Consider the following 27,643-nt stretch of genomic DNA (forward strand, 5'->3'; position numbering starts at 1 on the left):
TTCATGATGTATGTAAATCAAATCATTGTGCTGTACACCTTAAACTTACACAGTGCTGTATGTCAATTATACCTCAATAAAACTGGGGAAAAAAGAAAGGAAAGCCTTCTAAGGAGATGTGATAGTCCCTCTAGGCTGCCATCAAAAAATATCATACAGTGGTTGCTTATAAACAGCAGATATTTATTATTCATAGTTTTGAAAAGTGTCAGAATAGTTGGTGAGTGTCTTTTTCTGGGTTGCAGGCTTCTCACTGTATCCTCATATGATGGAAGGCACTAGGGAGCTCTGGATTTCTAAGAGCACTAATCTCATTCAATGGAGAAGGCAATGGCACCCCACTCCAGTACTCTTGCCTGGAAAATCCCATGGACGGAGGAGCCTGGTAGGCTGCAGTCCATGGGGTCGCAAAGAGTCGGACATGACTGAGCGACTTCTCTTTCCCTAATCTCATTCAGGAGGGTGCCTTCCTTGTGATCTAATAACCTCCCAAAGGCTCCATCTCCCAGTACCATTATCTTGGGTTAGGATTTCAGCATATGAATTTAAGGGGAACACAAACCTTCAAGCTGTAGTGGGAGAGGAACAACAATGATAGTTAAATGTATCGGGACATGTAGACGGGCAAAAATTTCCAAAACTCAAACAGGAACAATGTCTTCAGATCATCTTGGGGAAGAGGAACCTGGAAAGATGAAAGCTGCCCCCACCCTCACAACACCCTACCCCCTTTCTCAGTACCGGGGCTAGAAAAGTCGTTTAGAGTCAGCAGATTTCAGAACACAGTTGATGAATAGTTTCTATGGTGTTTGAATTTGGCCAGGAGTATTTCTAAAGTTTCCATGTTTTGAGATGTTTGCTTAGCTATTGTGAGCATTTTTTTTTCATTTTGTGTCTTAATTAGCTGTTGGGAAAAGTAAGTTGTATATTTATCTAGTCACTGCTTACAGCATGTTATTAATTTAAAAACACTTAATTTTTTTGAGGTTTTCTAGGACGAGCATATTGCAAACAATGACAAACTTATCCTCCTCTCCCATAGGTACAGCCCTCGTTTGTGTTAACTGATTGACTGCACTGATTCGAGTTTCTAGAGCTATGCTGGAGAGTAAAGGAAATGGTAGGCTTTTGGACATTCCCACTTTGTTTATAATTTAGTGAGACTGAGTCTAAGGCCTTACAGTTAAACATCATGTCATCAGCTGGTTTCAGATAAGCTATACTTAATTAGGTTAAGAAAGTGTTCTTTTGCTACCAAAATTGGTAGTAAAAGTAAAAACAACAGCAACCACAAACCAAGAATAGGTATTAAATTTTATTGGATTGAATTTGGAAAGTTGTTTTTTTTTTTTTAATAACATTAAGATGGCTCTGTCATCTTTAATTCCTAGGAACTAGCAGATTCAATGGAGAAGGCGATGGCACCCCACACCAGTACTCTTGCCTGGAAAATCCCATGGATGGGGGAGCCTGGTAGGCTGCAGTCCATGGGGTCGCGAAGAGTCGGACATGACTGAGCGACTTCACTTTCACTTTTCACTTTCATGCATTGGAGAAGGAAATGGCAACCCACTCCAGTGTTCCTGCCTTGAGAATCCCAGGGACGGGGGAGCCTACTGGGCTGCCATCTATGGGGTCGCACAGAGTCGGACACGACTGAAGCGACTTAGCAACAGCAGCAGATTCCAGGGTGAAATGGTGAGCTTTTCAAGTGCACTATTTAAAGTTCTGAGGGCAGAGCAGGCTTACTCAGCAAAAGCCAACACTCAAAAAGGAACGGCATGCAAGGTTAGGCCAGAGGAAAAGAGGAACTGGTGGTTGCTATTTTATTTAAAATTTTTAAGGAAGTTGTTTATTCCCAATAATTGAAGAGATCAGAGAGGCATTTAATCATTAGACTGTCAAACAGAACTCTACTACAGCTGATTAAAATCTTTTAAAAAATTTTTATGGAGAAAGACTTCATCACTTTCTCTATTGATATACTCCAATGTGTTCATGCTTAACCTGGAATTTCTTCCTGATCTGAATGTTTCTTGCTGAGATACAGGCTTGTTTTTCCTCCTATGACTCATCTTAAAACAAAAACAAAAACAGTAATTTTGCTATAAAATAAGTGCAAGAATTCATAAGGAACTGCACCCCATTAAAAAGCCCAGGATTCACATGACCACTTGAGTGTATTCCACTGGCTCAGAGACAGCAGGGTTCACAAAAGTCCAGAAATCGGGCTTGTGGCTCTTTGGGTTGACATTGACATAATCTGTGGCTTCTTTTATGTTCTCATAGTCCAGGACAGAGTCATTTCTTCGATCTCCAGGGGCTGCAAAGACTACTTGTGTGTAGTTGACATCCTTGGTGACCTTGGGGGGAAAAGCAAAGAAATTTGGGTCAAAATTCCTACCACGTTTGGAGAAAGTATTCAACTCAAAGAGGCCCGCCCTGGGCCAGATGGGAAAGAACCTGGGTCCCAGGTAGCCATGTCTGAGAGCAGAGCCAAGGCAATGAGAGAGATTGCTCCTTGTGCCTGCGGCAACGAATGGCTTAAGGAAGAAAAATGTGGAGACTCTCCAAGTGAGGTCGGGACTCAGGGTGGACTTTGGCCAGTAACTGGGTCATGGGGAGAAGGGGATTTCCTGTGAGCACCTTCATTGTTAGAGCCCACTCAGACCCACCTTGTGTGGATGCTCTGTGTTGTTGGTACAAGCCTGTGAGTGAAAACCCGACCACCCTCACCAAAGGCTGCTATAATGACTCCGTGGCCCTCCTTCCTTGCTCCCGCATCTGTAGCCCAGGTGACCCCAGACTGCTGGAGTGTCCCTTACCTGGGAGGTGGTGGGAGGTGAGCTGTTTGAGCTGTCAGAGCTATCTGAGGACGTGTCACTGTCATCTAGGGAAAAAGAGAAATTGTTCTTCTAAAGGAAGCCAGAAGGTGTTTAGAGAGTATAGAGGCGATGGAAGGAAGCGTGAGACAAAGACAGAGGCAGAGCCAGCAACTCACAGTGGGGTGGGGAAGAGGGATCAGTGTGCCCCAGAGAGAACAGAGGAATGAAGCAGAGAAAGTGGAAACCTCTGGAAACAGCCAGGAACAGATCCAAGAGTCCTGGCCCTGCTGTATTTCCAGCTCCATCTAAAAGTAAATACCAAGCCCGCAAGGCTGCCCTGTGCTTGACAAAGACTGTCTGCTGGAAGGGGAGTAGGCCGGATGTGCTGAGCCGCTATGGCCCAAGGCAAACAGATCTGGCCCCAGAAATCACAGGCACGCTTCTAATCTAAGCCTGTCACTAACTCCAGGCAGATTACATTCCTCTTTGTGCCCTGGTCTTGTCCCCAGTGACAGAGAGGGTTGGACAAGGATCTCTGAAGTCCCTGCCCACCACCGCATCTCTGACTGCAGCCAGGCTTCAGGGAAGCTTTGGAATCAAGGGTCATGGTGAGGCCAGTGCCTTTCTGCTTCCCCTGAAACCCTGAGTTCATGCAAGTGGCATCTTCTGCGTCCCTCATGCATTGAGGCCTTATCTTGGTGCTGAGGAAGCCTGACAACCAGATTTCTCTAACGGAAAAGATAAAATTTAGAAGGATGGAGCAAACTTAAATCAACCAAAAGATAAAGCAGTGGAAAGGGTAGTCTCTGGTGAGTGAATGTCTTGCTGTGGAAGCGGCAGTTTCCACTGTGTGAAGAGAGCGGCCTGGCGGGTCTCTCAAGTGGGGAGAGAGGGAAAACAGCAAGAGTGTGGTGTTCCTGTTGGTCCCCTTGCCGGAGGCAGATATAGATGTGAACTGTCACCAATACTCAGGTTTATTAAAATGCCCAGATCCCATGGCTGGGAGCAGACAGAGGTGGTTGAAATCTGGGCTCTAACTAATGGCGGGCAGAAGATAAGACACCACAGTGTCACAAAGACAGGAGCAGAGAAAGCCCCCAGGCCTGAACTAAGACCTACACAAAGCCCACTGCCCTCTGCCACACCGCACAGGATGGGTGGCCTTCTGAAAGCAGGGGCCTGGCTTGGCCTGCACTGGGGAGGGTGTGAGGAATCCTCCGGCTCCTGGTTTGGGCAGGAAGACTGGGGCTGCTGCGAGGAGGCTCCCTGGGTAGTCCAGACAGAACAGAAGCAGCGTTATGACACGTTCTCCTCGCAGCAGTACTCACGCCGGTAGCGGGGCTCAGGCACCAGGACGTTCCTTTCTGCCCGAGTCTCCTTCCTCTCCTTGGCAGCAGGCGGGCAGCAGTGAGTTGGACTAAAGCTGGGGGCCTGGGACCTGGCCGCTTTCAGTATGCGCTCGATTTCCTTGGCTACCGGGGACAGGGCAAGAGTCAAAAGTGAATGTTCTCCTGGTCGTGCACATCCTGTATCTGTGAGCACAGCTCTCCTGAGGGAACACTAGTCCGACAGATCTCTTCAAACCTCAGCCCTCCTCTGCTCAGAACCCTGCAGTGCCCCTCGCCTCACTTGGAGTAAAAGCTACAGTCCAAGCCGAAGGCCTCACGCCCCTTCCCCTTCCTGCCGCACCGCAGCTCCATCAAGCCGGGGCCTCTCTGCTTCCGCCATGATGAGCAAATCTCCCCGCCTATCGACCTTGTAGGGGTGGCTCACTTCCTCGCTTCCCTCAGGTTTAGACTCAAACGTCAGCATCTCAGGGATGCTGGCTCCCATCCAGTTCATATCTCCCTGCCTTGCTTCATCATTTTCTCTATACTTACCGTGCCCTGACACACATTTTACTTGTTTGTTTGTTGTATTACCCACGGAATGCAAGGTCCATAGCTGCACGAATTTTTATTTTGTTTCCTCTTGCACTGGATAAATGAATGAATGACGAGAGAAGCTTAGACTTACATCATCCTGCTCAATCCCTTGTCTTAGCACAGCCCAAGCAGTGTTATTTTATTTCCCCTAATTATAATGTCTTCCTCAGACAGAGCGTCCTGCTTTTCACTGCGAATCAGCTCAGAAATTTAAGCTCATATCTTAGTCTAACCATACTCCTTTCTTTTGTAATTCAAGGCCATTTCTACAGGTCCCTTGACGGTGATGAAGGAAATTTACTATGCTCAGGTTAAGTGGGGAGAAGGCAATGGCATCCCACTCCAGTACTGTTGCCCAGAAAATCCCATGGATGGAGGAGCCTGGTAGGCTGCAGTCCATGGGGTCGCTAAGAGTTAGACACGACTAAGTGACTTCACTTTCACTTTCCACTTTCATGCATTGGAGAAGGAAATGGCAACCCACTCCAGTGTTCTTGCCTGGAGAACCCCATGGACGGAGAAGCCTGGTAGGCTGTAGTCCATGGGGTCGCACAGAGTCGGACACAACTGAAGCGACTTGGCAGCAGGTTAAGTGAGCCCAACCTCAAGAGCATCACAGAAGTTTGTCTCTAGGCAGGAGGTCTGGGTAGCAAAAGGACTCTCAGCCATCATTCCCAAGCACAGATGGGCTGGGTCAGAGTGCAGATTACCCACTTAGAGGTTGGTGGAGTGAGGGGTCACCTGGTTAGTGATTCCTCAAGTAGGATTTCAAGTGATATTTGGGGGCTCATCTTGCTGTGGGCTTGGGAATGGTCCCTGAGGGGGACCAGGAGGGAAGAGAACGCCGAGCCAGTTACCCATGTGCCTGCTGAGCAGGTAATTGATGACTGCGAGGAGACAGGCCTGCAGGATCAGCGACACTACCGCGATCACTACTCCATGCCAGACCTCCATGACCCTGTTGGGAAACAAGGAAATCAGGGGAGAGGTTCTGGAGGTGCTGAGACGGCTGCAAACCCATCCCTGCCCCAAGCCAGGGGCAGCCTGCAGGTACTGCTGTTGTGGCTTGAGTCCCTTTCCTCTTGAAAGGGAAGGCTTCAGGGCCCGGGGAGGGTGATGTGCACGGGAAGTGATGTTACTGACTCGGGAACCCGAGCTGGCTCTCCCCAGACCACTCACTGAGCCAGCATGACAAGCTCCTGGCAGGGCCGCTGCGGGTCGCGAGTGGGGCACGGGCTCTCTCCGGTACCTCGTCTCCACGCAGCACCCCCGGTAGGATGGCCCTGGAGACCTGCAGTGGGTCAGAACTCTTGGGCAGTCTCTGCTGCTGGGCAGTCCTTTCCTTTCCTCTCCCCAGATTCCAGTTTTTGAATCTACAAAACAGGCAGTAACAGTATTAGTGTCTGCCAGCCGGTAGGCACTGGCTTGCTGCCAGCCCCAGGGCTGAGCACCCCGCAGCCCAGCCTTCCAAACTGATCCACACAATCCTAGGACCTAGATGTCACTACTCTCCTCTTATAAGGAGCCACGTGAGGCCCAGAGGGCTGAGGGACATGTCTGAGGCCCTACAGTCAAGCCTGGTTTGAGCTCTACATTCAAGCCTACACCCCCAACATTCTGTCTCTTCTCCAGAGCCTTGCCTGCTGCTGGAAGCACAGAGGAATCCCATAGGAGCGAATACACTGGGAGAGATTCTGTGAAGCATACCAATGTCTCACACACACACACACACACGCACCCACACTGCTGAAAGGAAATAAATTAGGAGTTTGGGATTAGCAGATACAAACTACTATATATAAAACAGATTAAAAAAAAAAAAAACAAGGTCCTACTGAATAGTACAGGGAATTATATTTAATAACCTGTAATAAACCATGATGAAAAAGAATATATATATGTATATATATTCTGAATCATTTTGCCGTACTCCAGAAACTAACACGATTTTGTAAATCAACTATACTTCAATTAAAAAAATTTTTTTTTAGTGTCAAAAATAAAGACCACAGCACTGAATATGGAGTGTATTATAAAACAAAGCCAAGATGGTTTCAAAGCTTTTGAAATGATCTTTACTTAGCACAAGATGGGCCACACGATGGCCCATTGTCCTGCTGCAGACGATAAATGTTGAAAAGCCTTTTATTGCCAATAAAGCTTATTTTCTCAATCAGGGTTTCCGAGTGTTAGGAGTAGTGTGGAAAGTCCTGACTTTTTTACTTCTGTCTGTAGTTCTGCACTGGGTGGGCCTATCCAACATCCGACTTGGACTAAGTTTGGAGAGAGAGGAGGCAGTAGCTGAGGAGGGAGCCTGCAAGGTTTGCCTCCACCGCCTCGCCAGGGCTGGGTGTTGGCCAGCTGGAAGCTGCCAGAGAGAAAAAACTACCTTCTCCCCTACGTCCTTTACCAACCAACAAGCCACTATTTGGGAACAACCTTTCTTGTGTGAGGTCGAAAGTTGGGAGCAGACTTCCCTGGTGGTCAGGTGGTTAAAGAAGTCGCCTGCCAGTGCAGGAGACACAGAAGAGCCCACGTGTCACAGGGCGACTGAGCCCGTGGGCCTCAGCTCCCGAGCCCCAGAGCCCAGGGCCTGCGTGTCGCCGCTGAGCCCGCACACTGCAACCAGAGAGGTCGGCGCACCGAGCCCTGCTCCCGCAAGAGGAGCCACCACGGTGAGAAGCCCACACACGTAACCAGAGAGGAGCCCCTGCTCGCTGCAGCCAGAGAAAGCCTACATGCCGCAGCGAAGACCCAGAGCCGCCAAAAGCAAAGCAAGGAGAAAAATGCGAGCAACACGTGCCCAATTTAGTCATCATACTTAGCTTAGTCCCCTCTTTCTGACATAATAAGTTCTGATGTAATAAATTCTAGACACTTCCTCCAAAGGAATCTAACTCTATCCACTCTTTACTTTTCGAGTTAAATGAGCAAAGTATACCTAACATCATCACTCTTAAAGTTTGATTTATTAAGATGGATTCAGCATCCAGACATGAGTTCTTCATTACATATAGATTCGGCATGTGAGATGGGTCAGGAAGATGGAAAGTGGGAACGTTCTAAGTGGGGGAGTTCCCCTCACCCCACTTCATCCTAGCACCCACCACCCTGGTGCTGAGGAGCACCAGAAGGTCATCTCTGGAGAAGGAGTCTCCTGTGGTTCCTTCTGCAGGAGTGTTGCATTAACTCACTTTCGTCATGGCATGAGGGGGTCACTGGGAGCAGGAGGTGGAAACTGATCCAGATGGCAAGCCAAGCGAGAGGGGACCCCAGGAAACTACCTACCTCCCCCCTTTACACATGGCCATCACCAGACAGTTAGTATCAAAATCATATTGATTATGTTTTTTGCAGCCGAAGATGGAAAAGCTTTATACACTCAGCAAAAACAAGATCAGGAGCTGACTGTGGTTCAGATCATCAGCTCCTTATTGTAAAATTCAGGCTCAAACTGAATAAAGTGGGGAAAACCACTAGGCTATTTGCGGATAACCTTAAATCAAATCCCTTATGATTATACAGTGGAGATGATGAATAGATTCAAGGGATTCGATCTGGTAGACAGAGTGCCTGAAGAACTGTGGGCAGAGGTTCATAACATTGTACAGGAGGTGGTGACCAAAATCATCCCGAAGAAAAAGAAATGCAAGAAAGCAAAGTGATTGTCCAAGGAGGCCTTACAAGTAGCTGAGAAAAGAAGAGAGGTGAAAGGCAAAGGAGAAAGGGAAAGATACATCCAACTGAATGCAGATTTCCAGAGCATAGCAAGGAGACATAAGAAAGCCTTCTTAAGTGAACAATGTAAAGAAATAAATAAAAACAATAGAATGGATAAGACTAGAGATCTCTTCAAGAAAATTAGAGATACCAAGGGACCATTTCATGCAAAGATAAATAAAGGACAAAAATGGCAAGGACCTAACAGAAGCAAAAGAAATTAAGAAAAGGTGGCAAGAATACACAGAACTGTACAAAAAATCTCTTCAGTTCATTTCAGTCACTCAGTTGTGTCTGATTCTTTGTGATCCCATGGACTACAGCACACCAGGCCTCCCTGTCCATCACCAACTCCTGGAGTTTACTCAAACTCATGTCCTTTAGGTCAGTAATGCCATCCAACCATCTCATTCTCTGTCGTCCCCTTCTCCTCCCACCTTCAAATTTTCCCAGTATCAGGGTCTTTTCCAATGAGTCAGTTCTTTGCATCAGGTGGCCAAAGTATTGGAGTTTCAGCTTCAGCATCAGTCCTTCCAAAGAATAGTCAGGACTGATTTCCTTTAGGATGGACTGGTTGGATCTCCTTGCAGTCCAAGGGATTCAATAGTCTTCCCCAACACCACAGTTAAAAAGCATCAATTCTTCAGCACTCAACTTTCTTTATAGTCCATCTCTCACATCCATACATAGCTACTGGGAAAACCATAGCTTTGACTAGATGGACCTTTGTTGACAAAGTAATGTCTCTGCTTTTAATGTGCTATCTAGGTTGGCCAAAGGTTTTCTTTCAAGGAGCAAGCGTCTTTTAATTTCACGGCTGCAGTCACCATCTGCAGTGATTTTGGAGCCCCCCAAAATAAAGTCTGACACTGTTTCCACTGTTTCCCCATCTCTTTTTCATGAAGTGATGGGACCAGATGCCATGATCTTAGTTTTCTGAATGTTGAACTTTAAGCCAACTTTTTCACTCTCCTCTTTCCCTTTCATCAAAAGGCTCTTCAGTTCTTCACTTTCTGCCATAAGGGTGGTGTCATCTGCATATCTGAGGTTATTGATATTTCTCCTGGTAATCTGGATTCCAGCCTGTGCTTCATCCAGTCCAACATTTCTCATAATGTACTCTGCATATAAGTTAAATAAGCAGGGTGACAATATACAGCCTTGATGTAATCCTTTCCCAATTTGGAACCAGTCTGTTGTTCCATGTCCAGTTCTGACTGTTGCTTCTTGACCTGCATACAGATTTCTCAGAAGGCAGGTCAGGTGATCCGGTATTCCCATCTCTTGAAGAATTTTCCACAGTTTAATGACCCAGATAACCGGGATGGTATTGTCACTTACCTAGAACCAGACATCCTGGTGTGTGAAGTCAAGTGGGCCTTAGGAAGCATTGCTACAAACAAAAATAGTGGAGATGATGGAATTCCAAGTGAGAAATAGATTTAAGGGACTAGATCTGAATGACAGAGTGCCCGATGAACTATGGACCAAGGTTTGTGACATTGTACAGGAGACAGGGATCAAGACCATCCCCAAGAAAAAGAAATGCAGGAAAGCAAAATGGCTGTCTGAGGAGGCCTTACAAATAGCTGTGAAAAGAAGAGAAGCAAAAAGCAAAGGAGAAAAGGAAATATATACCTATTTGAATGCAGAGTTCCAAAGAATAGCAAGAAGAGATAAGAAAGCCTTCTTCAGCAATCAATGCAAAGAAAGAGAGGAAAACAACAGAATGGGAAAGACTAGAGATCTCTTCAAGAAAATTAGAGATACCAAGGGAACATTTCATGCAAAGATGGGCTCAGTAAAGGACAAAAATGGTATGGACCTAACAGAAGCAGAAGATATTAAGAAGACGTGGCAAGAATACACAGAAGAACTGTACAAAAAAGATCTTCACGACCCAGATAATCACGATGGTGTGATCAATCACCTAGAGCCAGACATCCTGGAATGTGAAGTCAAGTGGGCCTTAGAAAGCATCACTAAGAACAAAGCTAGTGGAGGTGATGGAATTCCGATTGAACTATTTCAAGTCATAAAAGATGATGCTGTGAAAGTGCTGGACTCAATATGTCAGCAAATTTGGAAAACTCAGCAGTGGCCACGGGACTGGAAAAGGTCAGTTTTCATCCCAATCCCAAAGAAAGGCAATGCCAAAGAATGCTCAAACTACCGCACAATTGCTCTCATCTCACATGCAAGTAAAGTAGTGCTCAAAATTCTCCAAGCCAGGCTTCAGCAATATGTGATCTGTGAACTTCCTGATGTTCAAGCTGGTTTTAGAAAAGGCAGAGGAACCAGAGATCAAATTGCCAACATATGCTGAATCATAGAAAAAGCAAGGGAATTCCAAAAAAATCATTGACTTCTGATTCATTGGCTATTCTAAAGCCTTTGACTGTGTGGATTGCAATAAACTATGGAATATTCTTAATGAGATGGGAATACCAGACTGCATTACCTGCCTCCTGAGAAACCTAAGGACAAGAAGCAACAGGTAGAACTAGGCATGGATTAATAGACTAGTTCAAAATTGGGAAAGGAGGACAAGGCAGTATATTGTCACCCTGCTTATTTAACTTATATGCAGAATACATCATGTGAAATGCTGGGCTGGATGAATCACAAGCTGGAATAAAGATTGCTGGGGAAAATATCAACAACCTCAGATATGCAGATAACGGCAGAAAGTGAAGAGGAACTAAAGAGCCTCTTGATGAAGGTGAAAGAGGAGAATGAAAAAGCTGGCTTAAAACTCAACATTCAAAAAATAAAGACCATGACATCAGTCCTATCACTTCATGGCAAATAGATGGGGAAAATATGGAAACAGTGTCAGATTTCAATTTTCTTGAGCTCCAAAATCAATGCAGATGGTGACTGCAACCACAAAGTTAAAAGACACTTGCTCCTTGTAAGAATAGCTATAACAAACCTAGACAGTGTATTAAAAGGCAGAGACATCACTTAGCTGACAAAGGTATGTAGAGTCAAAGCTACAATTTTTCCAGTAGTCATGTATGAATGTGAGAGTTGGACCATAAAGAAACCTGAGTGCCAAAATATTGATGTTTTTGAACTGTGGTGCTGGAGAAGACTCTTGAGTCCCTTGGCCTGCAAGGAGATCAAACCAGTCCATCCTAAAGGAAATCAGTCCTGAATATTCATTGGAAGGACTGATGCTGAAGCTCAGTCTCCAATACTTTGGCCACCTGATGTGAAGAACTGACTCACTGGAAAAGACGCTGATTCTGGGAAAGATTGAGGGCAGGAAGATAAGGGGGTGACAGAGGATGAAATGGTTGGATGACATCACTGACTTAATGGATATGAATCTGAGCAAACTCTGGGAGATAGTGATGGACAGGGAAGCCTGGTGTTCATGGGGTCGCAAACTGTTGGACATGACTTAGCAACTGAAGAACAACAAAACACAAACCCCTCCCCTAAGTCCCAGGACGGATTGATAGACAATCCGATACTCCCCAGTGATCAGCTAACTCTAGAAAGAAAGTTCAGTCCAAAGTTACATGCACAGGTTAAAATTTGCAGAGCCAGGAGGCTGGAAATAAAACACCAGAGTGATGAAGTGAGTAGGCGATTATTCATGAAAAACAATGATATTGAAAAATTAGTTGACTGGATTGAAGAAAGGGCATCAATATATTTTAAATACCTGATCTAGTCTTATTTTGGATAAGCCCTACTTAAATTTCTACAGATACCGATTTTTCAAGCAAATTTCTCAAGGAAGTATGTTAGTCACTCAGTTGTGTCTGACTCTTTGTGACCCCATGGACTGTAGCCCACCAGGCTCTTCTGTCCATGGAATTCTCCTGGAAAGAATACTGGAGTGGGTTGCCATTTCCTTCTCCTTCTCAGGGAAGTTTTGGTACTAATCCTGATTTCTGGGGCAGACGTAAAAAAAACCATTTGATGTTACCAGGAGAGCTTTATTGAATCAAAAAAAAGCATGAAAGTCACGGAAAAGGGCTGGAAGCAAAGCCAGTGTGCCAGGAAATCAACAGTTTCTTTTTAAAAGGCACTCTTATGCTTTAGGAATGCTGACTTCATATTAAATGCCTCATTTGTCCTTAATCGCAGAAGTTATTCCGCTTCTTCCACTGAAGGGGGTGGTAGGGATACCACTAGGGCTGTATTCTGAAACCATGCTCTAAGTTTTCATTTTTTTAAGGCTCTTCTCTATTTATTAAAAATCAAACAACTAAGAAGCATTTGTAATTAAAAAAATTAGAAGTGCAAATAAGCAAAGCATTTCATAAAATGAACCCAAATTTCATTCCATAAAATTATCTTTGTATTTTCATAAATATATGCACTTTGTATGTGTATGGAAATATTTGTATACACAATCTTTTTGAAACAAGGCACCATACTGAGTAGTTACTTTTCTGCTTTGCTTAATAGATCATAAACTTGTTTCCAGATCAGAAAAACCTCCGTTAAAAAACCCCAGTCTGGGTGCTCACCGGCCAAATTTGACACCTAGATGATTTTATTTGATAATGTACTTTAAAGATTTGTACGTGGATGCCCTGAGGAAAGTCATGTACTTTTCAGTCCCTGACTGATCCCTGAAGGCATTGGAGTTTGCCTTCAGTTTTATGGCATCACTGAAAATGATTAGTATTCTACTTTACCAGTATTTCTTACTACTCTGGACATTCAGAGGCACACAGCTCCTTGTCTAAAACTGCTTGTGCACTGCCTGGAGACCACTGATAACAGATGTAACAGGCCAAAATGACCCCTCACATTTCCAAATGTCTCCCTGAGGCAGTCATGTTTGCCCCCAGTTGAGAATCACTGCATTAGATAAATGTTACATTATGTTAAAAACATTATCTTATTTGGTCTTTTTATTCAAAACAGAATTGCCTATACTTCCTCCTTTCATTTTAATATATTATGAGCATCTTACTCGCTAAATGACACACTGTACCTGTGTCTTCAATATATAAGATAAAAGGCAACACGGATCCAAGTTCTGTTCCCTTCTAGGTGTGAATTATTGAACTTCTCAGTGTCTTAGTTTCTGTACCTGTTAAATGGGGTTAAGGATAGTATATACCTCACAGAGTTCTTGTGAGGGCTTGGGGAGTTATGTTTATAGAGACCTAAATACAGTGGCAGGCATGTGGAAAGCTCTCAATAGTTACCAGGTATTATTCAACCCTAAAACACTGCACCAAGATGGTGACTAGAGTGGAGCTATAAAAATTCGGTCTGGGTATTTTTGGAAACTTAGACATTCGGTTTTGAGTACAGTTTGAAGATAAAATCTTGGCAGGATGAGGTTTGAAAATGATGACAGATGCCATTATTTAAGTGGCTAATGGCCCCTAACCACAATGAGCAGGTTGTTCCTTGGGGGCTAATTGCAGATTGCTGATCAGACAGTCTGCAGAAACATCTGCTCGTTTGTGTACACACCCCAAACAACCGGGAAATGAGCAATTTAAAGTAATTAAGTTGTGAAAAAAATGCCCGGACCATGTGAGAGTTTGGTATGCCTCGTTCCATTATCAAGATGTGACAGTCCTGCCCTCTTTCAGGTTTGGCTACCCAGCCCCACGTCAATGCAGTGTCCTGCCAACTGCCTGCAAACCACAGGTCAGCAGAGGGCTGAGAGCATTTCTTCTGTTTTCTTCGAACCTGGTGGAAACCCTGAGGCTGGATTCCATTTTCTTATTTCCCCCCTCCTGCTAAAGGAGCTCTCTCATGGCCTTTCTAAAAGGTACAGCGTAACAAAAGAGGTAAAATAATAAAAACGCACCTTTTCCTGTCTGATGCCATGCTTTCTTTGGATAGATATATTCAGAAAGAACACAGCAGAAGATGATTTATGTAAACATCATGTGAATTAAAGTAATCATAATCAATATTGCTATGCAGACTTGATCAATCTTTTAAAATTAAGTAGCTTTTATGTTTAAAATGGATAAGCAATAAGGACCTCAGTTCAGTTCAGTTCAGTTCAGTCACTCAGTCGTGTCTGACTCTTTGCAACCCCATGAACTGCAGCACGCCAGGCCTCCCTGTCCATCACCAACTCCCGGAGTTCACTCAGACTCACGTCCATTGACTCAGTGATGCCATCCAGCCATCTCATCCTCTGTCGTCCCCTTCTTCTCCTGCCCCCAATCCCCTCCCAGCATCAGAGTCTTTTCCAATGAGTCAGCTTTTCGCATGAGGTGGCCAAAGTACTGGAGTTTCAGCTTTAGCATCATTCCTTCCAAAGAACACCCAGGGCTGATCTCCTTTAGAATGGACTGGTTGGATCTCCTTGCAGTCCAAGGGACTCTCAAGAGTCTTCTCCAACACCACAGTTCAAAGCATCAATTCTTCGGCAAAAAAATAAGTAGCTTTAAAGATTTTTTTTATAAAGTGTTTATAAAAAGATTTTTTGGAAATTTTCATTAATTTATTGCCTTTAAAATGAAGAATTTGAGCTCTAAGATAACAAGACAGGGAGATAAGAGCCAGGCTCCTCCTCCTGGCTCAGTCACTTGCTACCTGTGTGACCTGGGACAGGTAGAAATCCTTTCTAGGCCCAGCACTTGTAGTACTCCTAAGGCTCTTTCTAGCCCTTAACATTCTGTTCTTTAAAGATGGAATTACAGTAGGGGAAAGGAAAGTGTAGTTGGATGGAAATGGAATATTTTGAAAGAAAAAATATATATTTCTATTTTATATCATTCAGTCTCCTTCACTCTACTAGACTTTTGTCCTCTAATTGAATGTGCAGTTCCGAATATCAAGAAAAGGATGAAACATAAATAAACCAAACTAATAATAGCTATAATAACCACATAAACAGAGGAAGCCCAAAATTGTGAAATTCCTGAAAAAAAAATTTTGTGTGTGTGTGAAATATCAATAAAATTATCAATTTCCTAGAAAAATATAGATTAGTGAAATGGACTCCATAAGGCACAGAAAACTTAAACAGACTAAAAGCAAAGCAAAATAACAAGAAAGAAGCTTGGGATCTGAGTTTGGTACCTCTTGAGCAGCTAAAGGCAGAGAACTTGGAGTCAGACAGTCTGGCTTTACGTCCCAGCTCATCCTCTGCATGAGTTGGGTCTAATTATTTAACCTCTCAAAGTCTCTGCTTTCTTACTTGTAAGATAAAATCAATAACCACAAATTCTCAGGGTTTGATTAGATGAACATAAATGATACCCACTTCTGCAGATGAAGTAAGATGAGGTATGTAAGTTATTCTAGCTTTTATCACATAGTAATAAGCAACCAATAAATGACAGCTATTACTATTTGAAATTAAAAGCAGTATAAAAACTATCTACTCAAAATCTGCATCCAGATAGTGTTACAAATGAATTTTTGAAATTTTAAGGAACATAGGGCACAGAAAAAAATGGAAAGCTCTCCAGGATCATCTCATTTATGAATACAGAGGTAAATGCATGATTATATCAAAAGTTACTCCACCTTGCTTATAGTTTCCTTCGTTGTGCAAAAGCTTTTTAGATTAATTAGGTCCCATTTGTTTATTTTTGCTTTTATTTCCATTACTCTGGGAGGTGGGTCATAGAGGATCCTGCTGTGATTTATGTCAGAGAGTGCTTTGCATATGTTTTCCTCTAGGAGTTTTATAGTTTCTGGTCTTACATTTAAATCTTTAATCAATTTTGAGTTTATTTTTGTGTATGGTGTTAGAAAGTGTTCCAGTTTCATTCTTTTACAAGTGGTGGACCAGTTGTCCCAGCATCCTTGTTAAAAAGATTGTCTTCTCTCCTTTGTATATTTATTCTTGCCTCCTTTGTCAAAGATAAACTGTCCATAGGTGTGTGGATTTATCTCTGGGCTTTCTATTTTGTTCCACTGATCTATGTTTCTGTCTTTGTGCCAGTACCATATTGTATGATGACTGTGGCTTTGTAGTGGAGCCTGAAGTCAGGCAGCTTGTTTCCTCCAGTTCCATTCTTCTTTCTCAAGATTGCTTTGACTATTCAGGGTTTTTGTATTTCCATACAAATTTTTAAATTATTTGTTCTAGTTCTGTGAAAAATACCATTGGTAGATTGATTGAATCTATAGATTGCTTTGGGTAGTATACTCATTTTCACTACATTGATTCTTTCAATCCATGAACATGATATATTTCTCCATCTATTTGTGTTCTCTTTGATTTCTTTCATTAGTGTTTTATAGTTTTATATAAAAAATCTTTTCAGTGTCCTATAATTTATAGGTCTTTTCTTTCTTTAGTTATAGTTTATAGTCAAGGCTATGGTTTTTCCTGTGGTCATGTATGGATGTGAGAGTTGGACTGTGAAGAAGGCTGAGCACCAAGGAATTGATGCTTTTGAACTGTGGTGTTGGAGAAGACTCTTGAGAGTCCCTTGACTGCAAGGAGATCCAACCAGTCCATTCTGAAGGAGATCAGCCCTGGGATTTCTTTGGAAGGAATGATGCTAAAGCTGAAACTCCAGTACTTTGGCCACCTCATGCGAAGAGTTGACTCATTGGAAAAGACTCTGATGCTGGGAGGGATTGGGGGCAGGAGGAGAAGGTGATGACAGAGGATGAGATGGCTGGATGGCATCACTGACTTGATGGACGTGAGTCTGAGTGAACTCCGGGAGTTGGTGATGGACAGGGAGGCCTGGCGTGCTGCGATTCATGGGGTCGCAAAGAGTCAGACACGACTGAGCGACTGAACTGAACTGAACTGTGGTTTATAGTTTATAGTTTCTTTAAGTATAGTTTATAGGTTTTTTTGTTTCTTTAGGTCAATTTATTCCTAAGTATTTTATTCTTTTCATTGCAATGGTGAATGGAATTGATTCCTTAATTTTTCTTTCTGTTTTCTCATTGTTAGTGTATAGGAATGCAAGGGATTTCTGTGCATTATTAATTTTAAATCCTGTTACTTTATTCATTGATTAGCTCTGATAATTTTCTGGTGGTGTCTTTAAGGTTTTCTATGTAGAGGATCATGTTATCTGCAAACAGTGAGAGTTTTACTTCTTCTTTTTCAACCTGGATTCCTTTTATTTCTTTTTCTTCTCTGATTGCTGTGACTAAAACTTCCAAAACTATGTTGAATAGTAGTGGTGAGAGTGGGCACCCTTGTCTCGTTCCTGACTTTAGGGGAAATACTTTCCATTTTTCACCATTGGAGATGATGTTTGCTGTGGGTTTGTCATATATGGCTTTTATTATGTTGAGGTATGTTCCTTCTATGCCTGCTTTTGAACAACAAAGGAAACTATAAGCAAGGTGTAAAGACAGCCTTCAGAATGGGAGAAAATAATAGCAAACAAAGTGACTGACAAAGAATTAATCTCAAAAATATACAAGCAGCTCATACAGCTCAATTCCAGAAAAATAAATGACCCAGTAAAAAAATGGGCCAAAGAACTAAACAGACGTTTCTCCAAAGAAGACATACAGATGGCTAACAAACACATGAAAAGATGCTCAATATCACTCATTATCAGAGAAATGCAAATTAAAACCACAATGAGGTACCATCTCATGCAGGTCAGACTTGCTGCTATCAAAAAGTCTACAAACAATAAATGCAGAGAGAGTGTGGAGAAAAGGGAACCCTCTTACACTGTTGGTGGGAATGCAAACTAGTACAGCCACTGTAGAGAACAGTGTGGAGATTCATTAAAAAACTGGAAATAGAACTGCCATATGACCCAGCAATCCCACTGCTGGGTATACACACTGAGGAAACCAGAAGGGAAAGAGACACGTGTACCCCAATGTTCATTGCAGCACTGTTTACAATAGCCAGGACATGGAAATAACCTAGATGTCCATCAGCAGATGAATGGATAAGAAAGCTGTGGTACACATACAATGGAATATTACTCAGTGATCAAAAAGAATGCATTTGAATCAGTTCTAATGAGGTGGATGAAAGTGGAGCCTATTATACAGAGTGAAGTAAGCCAGAAATAAAAACACCAATACAGTACATATGGAATTTAGAAAGATGGTAAAGATGACCCTATATGCGAGACAGCAAAAGAGACACAGATATAAAGAACAGACTTTAGGACTCTGTGGGAGAAGGCGAGGGTGGGATGATTTGAGAGAAAAGCATTGAAACATGTATATTACCATATGTGAAATATATCACCAGTCCAAGTTTGATGCATGAAACAGGGCACTCAAAACCAATGCACTGGGAGAACCCTGAGGGATGGGATGGGGAGGGAAGTGAGAGGGGAGTTCAGGATGGGGGACACGTGTTCACCCATGGCTGAGTCATGTCAATGTATGGCAAAAAAACACTACAATATTGTAAAGTAGTTAGCCTCCAATCAAAATAAATTAATTAAATTATTTTTAAAAAAGTTACTACAGGGAAATCAGGCTCCCTAACTTCAGATTCTACTACAAATCTACAGTAATCAGGGGGCTTCTCTGATAGTTCAGTTGGTAAACAATCTGCCTGCCATGCAGGAGACCCCAGTTTGATTCCTGGTTCGGGAAGATCTGCTGGAGAAGGGATAGGCTACCCACTTCAGTATTCTTAGGCTTCCCTGGTGGCTCAGCTGGTAAAGAATCTGCATGCAATGCAGGAGACCTGGGTTTGATCCCTAGGTTGGGAAGATCCCCTAGAGAAGAGAAAGGCTACCCATTCCAATATTCTAGCCTAGAGAATTCCATGGGCTGTATAGTCCGTGGGGTCGCAAAGAGTCGGACAGGACTGAGCGACTTTCACAGTAATCAGGACAGTATGGTACTGTCACAAAAACAGACATAAAGATCAATGGAACAGGATAGGAAATGCAGAGATAAACCCACACACATATGGTCAACTAATCTATGATGGAGGAGATAAGAGTATATGATGAAAAAAGACAGTCTTCAATAAGCGGTGCTGGGAAAACTGGACAGCTACATGTAAAAGAATGAAATTAGAACACTTCCTAACAACATACCCAAAAATAAACTCAAAATGAATTAAAAACCTAATTGTAAGTTCTGATACTATAAAACTTTTAGAGAAAAACACAGGCATATGAAAATAAAAACAAAAATAAACAAGTGGGACCTAGTCAAACTTAGCTTTTGCACAGCAAAGGAAATCATAAAATGAGAAACCAACCCTCAGAATGGGAGAAAATGTTTGCAAATGAAGTGACCCACAACAGATATATCTCCAAAAATACACAAACAACTCATGCAACTCAATACCAAAAAAACAACCTCAATATAAAAAGTGAGCACAAGTTCTAAATAGACATTTCTCCAGAGAAGGCATCCAGATGGCCAACTGCTGCTGCTAAGTCGCTTCAGTCGTATCCGACTGTGCGACCCCATAGATGGCAGCCCACCAGGCTCCTTGTCCCTGGGATTCTCCTGGCAAGAACACTGGAGTGGGTTGCCTTTTCCTTCTCCAATGCATGAAAGTGAAAAGTGAAAATGGCCAAAGAGCTCATGAAAAGATGCTCAACATCTCTAAGAGAAATGCAGATCAAAACTATAATGAGCTGTCACCTCACACAAGTCAGAATGGCCATCATCAAAAAAATCTGCAAACAATACATGGTGGGAAAGTGTGGAGAAAAGGAAACCCTCCTACACTGTTAGTGGGAATGTAAATTGGTACAACCACTATGGAGAACAGTGTACAAGTTTCTTAAAACACTAAAAATAGAGCTACCACGTGATCCAGCATTCCCACTCCTGGGCATACATCCAGACAGGAGCATAATTTGAAAAGATACATACCCCCTAATGCTCACTGAAGCACTATTTACAATCGCCAAGCATGGAAGCAACCTAAGTGTCCGCAGATAGTCCACAGAGGAACACATAAAGAAAACGTGGTGCACGTATACAATGGAATATTGAAGTCACTCAGTCGTGTCCGACTCTCTGTGACCCCATGGACTATATATATAGCCCACCAGGCTCCTCCGTCCATGGGATTCCCCAGGCAGGAATACTGGAGTGGGGTTGCCATGTCCTTCTCCAGGGGATCTTCCCCACCCAGGGATTGAACACGGTCTCCTGCATTGCGGGCAGATGCTTTATCCTTTGAGCCACCAGGGAAGCCCTCGGCCATAAAAGAGAAGGAAACAATGCCATTTGCAGCAACATGGATGGACCTACAAATTATCATACTACAAAATATCATACAAAGTAAGTCAGACAGAGATATTGCTTATATGTGGAATCTAAAAAAAAATGGTACAAATGAACTTATTTACAAAACAGAAACAGTCACAGATATAGAAAACAACTTATGGTTATGAGAGGGAGCGGAGGGAGAGATAAACTGAGAGATTGGGATAGACATATGCCGCTTTGTGGTGTGTGCTCAGTCACCCAGTCATGTCCAACTCTTTGTGACCCTGTGGACTGTAACCCACCAGGTTCCTCCATCCATGGGATTCTCCAGGCAAGAATACTGGAGTGGGTTGCCCTCCTCCAGGGGATCTTCCTGACCCAGGGATTAAACCCACATCTCCTGCAGTTCCTGCATTGCAGGCAGTTTCTCTAACACTGAGCCACTGGGGAAGCCCCACACATATACACATATACACTCTTTTTTGTTTTCTTTTCCTATATAAGTCATTACAGTGTATTGAGAAGTGTTCCCTGTGCTATACAGTAGGTTCTTACTAGTTATCTCTTTTATATATAGTAGTGTGTGTAGCGAGAAGGCAATGGCACCCCACTCCAGCACTCTTGCCTGGAAAATCCCATGGACGGAGGAGCCTGGAAGGCTGCAGTCCATGGGGTCGGTAGGAGTCGGAAACGACTGAGCGACTTCACTTTCACTTTTCACTCTCATGCATTGGAGAAGGAAATGGCAACCCACTCCAGTGTTCTTGCCTGGAGAACCCCAGGGACAAGGAGCCTGGTGGGCTGCCATCTATGGGGTCGCACAAAGTCGGACACAACTGAAGCGACTCAGCAGCAGCAGCAGCAGTGTGTGTATGGGGCACCGTGGTAAAGAAACCATCTGCCAGTGCAGAAGCTGCAGGAGATGTGGGTTTGATCTCTGGGTCAGGACGATTCCTTAGAGAAGGGCATGGAAACCCACTCCAGTGTTCTTGCCTGGAGATTCCCACGGACAGAGGAGCCTGGTGGGAAACAGTCTATAGGGTCACAAAGAGTCGGACGGGACTGAAGCGACTTAGCATGCACACATGTGAATATGTGTGACTGATTCTCTTTGCTGTACACCTGAAACTAACACAACATTGTAAACAAACTATACTCCAATAAAAATTTTAAAAAAATTTTAAGTTACTCCAGGGATATCCAGGAGATTAATTATTACAATAATGAAAACTAAGGTTGAGTGTTTTCCATGTGGCTTTTATCTCCTTGCTCTACAAGAACAGACATCATCACCATTTCCTAGATGAGGACACTGAGGTTGTCCAAGAAGTGAACAATTTGCCTTGTGCCCCCACTGGAAGAGTCTTTTTAATTCAAGCTCATCTGACTCAAAAGTCTAAGCCTCGATCATTTAAGGAACTGCCATTTATATACTATAAATACATGGATAAATCAAAAAATTTAAACTATGATCGCAGTAAAATGCCAAAAAACATTTGATAAAGTTGAATACTCATTCATTATTACTATTTTTTAATTAAATGTTTTAAATTGTATTGGAGTATAGCCAATTAACAATATTATGATAGTTTCAGGTGGCCAGCAAAGGTACTCAGTCATACATATACATGTATCTATTGTCTCTCAAACTCCTTTCCATTCAGGCTGCCACATAACGCTAAGCAAAGTTCTCTGTGCTACACAGTAGGTCCTGTTTTTCATCCATTTAAAATATAGCACTGTGTACTTGCTCATCCCAAACTCCCTAACTATCCCTCATTTCTTTATTAAAGTTCAAATGTGAGGATTGCTTCTTACTCTAATAAAGAATATCCCTTCTATACCAGCAATCAACATCTTACCAAATGGTAAAATATTTTAGCCGTTATTTGAGAACAAAGATGTCTGCTGTAACCATTTTTAAAAATTAATCCTAGAAATTCTAATTCCTGGAAGTTCCTCCAATCTATAAAAATAATATTGAATATTTATTGAGCAGGCTGTCTGTGGCTGACATTTTTACATATGTTTACTCATCTGATTCTCACAACTACCTAGGAGGTAGGTATTATTATTATTACTTCCATTTTACAGAGGACAGAACTCAGACACAGAGAAGTTAAATAAGTTGGCCAAGATAATGAGAAGAGTTAATGAGGCTTTGTGCCCAGACAGGCTGGTGCTGGAGGCTCAGCTAATAACTTATGCACAAAAGAAATGGAGCAAGGAAAAGTCAAGTTTATCCTTATTTGCAAAAGATGTGATTTTATACCTAAGAATCCCAAAAGAATCAATTGAAAAACTAGTGAAATTAATGAGACTGCTCAGGAAAGTCCTAAGGGCATGACAAATATTCTAAAATTACCAGCCATTCTTTCTATTTTTCTATAATAGAAATAGAAGTGGGGGCAGGGGGAATGAGGAGCCTTATCAACCATCACAACAGATAGAGCTAAGAATAATTTTAATTATAAGAAAGTTATTTTATAGAAAATTCTAGAAATTTATTGAGAAACCTAAAAGACTTAAACTAATTGAAAGACATCTGATGTTTCAGATTGGGAAGTTGGAAGACTAAAAAAATTGCTTTGAAATTGATTTATTGGTCCAATATAATTCCAATAAAAATTAGAGAATTTTTTAAACCTCAAAACTATTCAAAAAATTATTAGGAAAAAATAATAACAATCTAGCAAGGTTGGAACATAATTTGAAAAGGAATTGTAATAAGGTGGGTTCGAGACAAACCATTTTTAAAAAGTAGTGTAGACTTGCAAAATTATGTTTAGAAAAAATTAATCTAGGGAAAGAGTCTTCAGTGAAAAATTACAAGACATTATATTTAGCTTGTACTTTATTGTATATATGTAGTATACAATATAGAATATGATCACAATTCTGTAAAAAAGTGAATATAAAAGAATAAATATTTTTAAAGAAAGAAAACTCTAGATCATTAAAAAAAAAAACTATATCTTTTAGTTTAGCAATAACCTCTACCCCTCAATTCACATGATTCTGTTTATCAAATCCAGAAAATTCATTGACAATAATTTTGCATATTAAATATAAATTTTCTCATGAACATATATTTATGGAAATTAAATTGGGGAGTCTGTTTAAATGTACTTTCTTCAAAATGGGGAAATGGAAGAAAAGATACCTAAATATTAAAAGTTAGGTACTGAAATGTTATTATGGATGATTTTTTCCAATCAGGAAAAAAAAGGTTAAAAATTTTAAGAGTAGAAAAACAAGTCCAGAAATTCTGAGTAGCTTAAATTAGCATGAAACCAAATTTCTCTACATAAATGTCTTATTTACATCTAAATTCTATCTCACCATGTTAATAGAACAGTAAGATAAATGTCTGAATTTCAATGAATCAAATATTTATTGAGTGGTCCGTGTGTGGTCCTGGATGAAATACCCTTGGCCATGAAAAGGGAGAATGCTATCTGAACTTCCAAGAGCTCATGTTGTACTTGGAAAATCAAGACATTAAGGTGTAAAAAAAAAATCAAAAAGCACAAGAAATGCCGTGATGAAGCATGATGAATTGTCAGAAGACGTGCATAAGGTGTAATGTTTTAGAAGAAAAAGAGATGCCCATGCAATAGAATCTTCGTAGAAGAGCCACTGAGATGGATGGATGGGTGGAGAATGGAGAGCACAGCCCTCCAGCTAAAGCTATCTGCCAGCTCTGGCTGTAGAGGACGGCTTTAATGGAATTGTTTGTCTGCAACAAAGTTCACTGTGTATTGGCCACATGGGAATAAGAGGATATGGGGGAAAGCTGGGTATGCTGCCCAGCAACCTCACAAGCAAGGGCAGGGAAATGGTCAGAAACAGGGACTCAGTGGTCAGGTGAACTGGGCTGGGGATCCTGGCTCTGGCCTTCCTAGCTATGACTTGCTTTCTGTCTTCTGGTCCCGGAATTTTATGGGGATAATGAGGATGTCATTTGTTTCATTTTAACTCAAGTTGTGTGCTTCCTATATGCCAGCATCATTCAAAACGTTTTGAATAAATTATCTTGTTTAACCCTCAAAATAAGAACATTATGAAGTAGACACTATGGCCGCCCCCCTTTTGCATAGGAGAGAACCAGGCTTTAATTGCCTGTGGAGGGGAAAGAATTCAAACCCAGGCTGTTTGAGGCCAGAGCCTTCACCACACTACACACAGTATTTAAGACACTTAAGTGCTTGGCATATAGAGGTACACACCAGGGGGTGATCCTTAGACCAGAAAGAGGGTTCAATCCCTATAAGTTGTCTTACCTATATAAATGCACCCATTTCCACAGGGCCTTCACTCATGATTTTCAGGTGGGAGGTATAAGCAATCCAATTAACAAAGCTATATGGTCCTGGGAGATCCTTGGTCCTACGAATGTCCCTATGTCCAGGCACCAGGGAACAGAGGTCAAAGCACTGTGAAAGGGAGGAAACAGGACCTGACAAACCCCACGGAGAAGACGACAACAGTTAGGGTGTTACCTCTGTCCTGCGTATCAGAGGAATCGTCCCTAGATTTGCTTCAGCTCTGGTCACCATGGTAGGGACCCCGCCCTAGGCAGCTGGGACACATCTGGAATATGAAATGAAAAACCAGGTCAACATTGTAGCTCAACTTTCTAGACTCAGCTACCTTGGACACCTTGCTTCCTCTCTCTGAGCCTCGGTTTCCCTGTCTAGAAACTAAAGGGGATGAGTTAAACAGATTTAGTTCTGACATTTCATTGTTTTAGAAGTCCCTTAAAGTGACATAGATGATAAGACTCAAATTCACAAGACATAGCAACTATGAGTCTCAATCAGCTAAGCCACATCTCCAGTCACGTGGCTTTATAGGTGCAGGCACTTCCAATTTTTAGGAAGAAAACAAATCATCCTAAATTTCTGATTAATAATTTGATGGAAAGCCTTTTTACAAACAATTACTTGAGATGATGGACAGGGAGGCCTGGAGTGCTGCGATTCATGGGGTCGCAAAGAGTCAGACATGACTGAAGAGGCGACTGAACTGAACTGAACTGACTGACTTGAGATGATTGCAACTTAGAGCCAAGACTAATTCAGCAAGACAATTGCAAGTAACTTAAGCAGTATTCAGAAGTCATTTTGTTAGTTCTGCAAAGCTCCAGGTAAATTGGAGGGGCCAGCCAACAAAATTTTATAGAATGGACCAACTAGATTTTAAAGAAACTGAACACCTTCTACAGGGTATGCTCAGTTTGTGAGCACTTTAGTGGCTGGAACCAGGTCTAGTCCATACTTAGCTCCAAGATTTCTGGCACAATATTTAGACTCTAAATTTTAGATGCGATGTATGGGGAAAAGCACTTTGTATTAATAACATTCTGTACACATTGCAATTCAATCTGTTTCCATTAATAAATACTGTTTAAGCTTGGTGGGGAGTGGGGCACTTAATGTCCCTGAGCCTAATTGCCCTCCTCCATTAATCAGAAAGCCAAAGGCCTCTCTCACAGGATTTGTCAAGAGGGATAAGTGAGACCATGGAAGCTTCCAGCCCTGTTCCTGCCTCACTGCTGGGTCTCAGGGCCACGGGCTTACCTCCTATTCGGTTCAGTAGGACCTCATGCTCAGAAGGGCCCCATGATGGGCCTAGAGCTCTGCTGTTGCCATCTTTAAATTCTTAATAATTTTTAAAAGAGGGACCCCAGATGTTTATTTGCACTGGGCTCTGCCGATCATGCAGCTGACCTTACTCAAGGCGTCGTACTGGGTACGGTTGTCGAAGCCCACACAACAAGGCCCATACAAGGAACAAGAGCAGGATCCCAATTACCACGTCTTCCTTGAGTGCCTAGTCTACGCTCCTGAGCTCCCCGGGCTGCAGAGACGATGGCGAGAGGCCTGCTCTAAAAACACTCTTCTGTGCTGAAGTTCTCCAGAAGAGCTTTCTGTCACCAACTTCAGTCAAATCACTCAACACCTTTGTGCCTCAGTTTTCTCAACCGTAAAGAGAAACTATGAATAGCACCTATATTTTCAGAGCTGTTGTGAAGATTGAATGAATTAATCTACATGATGCTCTTAAAGCAGTTCCTAGGACATAGGAAGCTCTATGTAAGGGTCAACTACTGTATTTTGCTGTCATTGTTGCTGGCTTTTCTTTGCCTGGATGTTTGCATGGCTTTTCCTGGTCTGGATGTTTGCATGGCTTTTTTCTTTGACAGCATACATTTTCTCATTCTCATTCATTACATTTTTAAACTGCCAGACTGGTTTGTTTCCCACAAAACCTCCCAGTTCTTTGTAGCTCAGAATGAGTCTTAAGGGAAAAACTCAGTAGCGGGGTATTCTCTGTGATCTGGTTCACAGATGACTTGAAAAGAGTCATTAATTTATGGCTACTATTGCTGGAGCACCGGACTGGGCGCTAAATGTCCATTGTCTGTGATCCTCATAGCAATACTGTACCATGGCTGGTTTTATACCCATTTTGTAGATGAGGAAATTGAGGCTTATAAACATTCTGCAAAGTTCTTTGGATCTGGTTCTGTCTGCCTCCACAGTCACCTTCCAGCTGGAGCCCTGAAGGCTGATGCTGCTATTGCCAACAGCTCTCAGGTCTCAGGAGCAAGAGGCTAAGTAACGTCCAGGCACTTCCCGGGCGATCCAGCGGTGAAGACTCCACGCTCCCAATGCACAGGTTCAATCCCTGGTTGGGGAACTAAGATCCCACACGCCTCTAGGTGCAGTCAAAAAGAGAGAGACACTGAGGTCTGTGAAGTGCACGGTGCCAAATCTTAAGCTCACTCCAAGAGGATGGCAACTGAATTCCACACCCTAGCATCCTAGCACGTAAACAAAGAATCCGCTCTGAAATTTGAGTACATTTATATTCACAAACAGACACACACCCCTTAAACTAATTTTAAATCCTACTGCCCAGATAATACTTACCCCCAGGACCATGAGAAAGGTCTGGGCCCAGCCTGTGTTTCAGCGGTGTCCTGATGGAAACATCTCCCTCACCACCCCCCAGCCCCACCCGGAAGCTTATCAGCCACTGGAGGTCAGTCACCAATGTTTCATCATTTCCAACGGGGCG

The 27,643-nt window shown here is 42.6% G+C and overlaps 1 protein-coding gene across 2 annotated transcripts; it reads right to left on the reverse strand.

Annotated features, from left to right (window-relative positions):
• Positions 1–1,799: 1,799 nt before the first annotated feature.
• RHEX (regulator of hemoglobinization and erythroid cell expansion) lies at positions 1,800–27,643 on the reverse strand. Of its 2 annotated transcripts, none has more exons than XM_006065669.4 (7): positions 27,496–27,643; positions 25,060–25,150; positions 6,000–6,123; positions 5,608–5,708; positions 4,154–4,297; positions 2,826–2,890; positions 1,800–2,363 (listed from the first exon to the last, which is right to left on the reverse strand). In XM_006065669.4, the coding sequence occupies exons 4-7, from the start codon at positions 5,702–5,704 to the stop codon at positions 2,163–2,165; spliced, it is 507 nt and encodes a 168-aa protein (XP_006065731.1). In that variant the 5' UTR covers positions 5,705–5,708; positions 6,000–6,123; positions 25,060–25,150; positions 27,496–27,643; the 3' UTR covers positions 1,800–2,162. The 2 variants fall into 2 exon arrangements, with proteins under 2 accessions (XP_006065731.1, XP_025133458.1); XM_025277673.3 differs by having other exon boundaries at positions 5,930–6,123.

The sequence above is a fragment of the Bubalus bubalis genome, chromosome 5, assembly GCF_019923935.1.
Source record: "Bubalus bubalis isolate 160015118507 breed Murrah chromosome 5, NDDB_SH_1, whole genome shotgun sequence".
NCBI lineage: Eukaryota > Metazoa > Chordata > Mammalia > Artiodactyla > Bovidae > Bubalus > Bubalus bubalis.

Excerpts from the sequence above, each read along its gene's own strand:
- RHEX (XM_025277673.3), bottom strand. Across the intron at positions 2,891-4,153 it reads GCCTGAGCCCCGCTACCGGC|ATGACAGTGACACGTCCTCA; the intron begins GTGAGTACTGCT and ends CTTTTTCCCTAG. Across the intron at positions 2,364-2,825 it reads CACCTCCCACCACCTCCCAG|GTCACCAAGGATGTCAACTA; the intron begins GTAAGGGACACT and ends TTTCCCCCCAAG.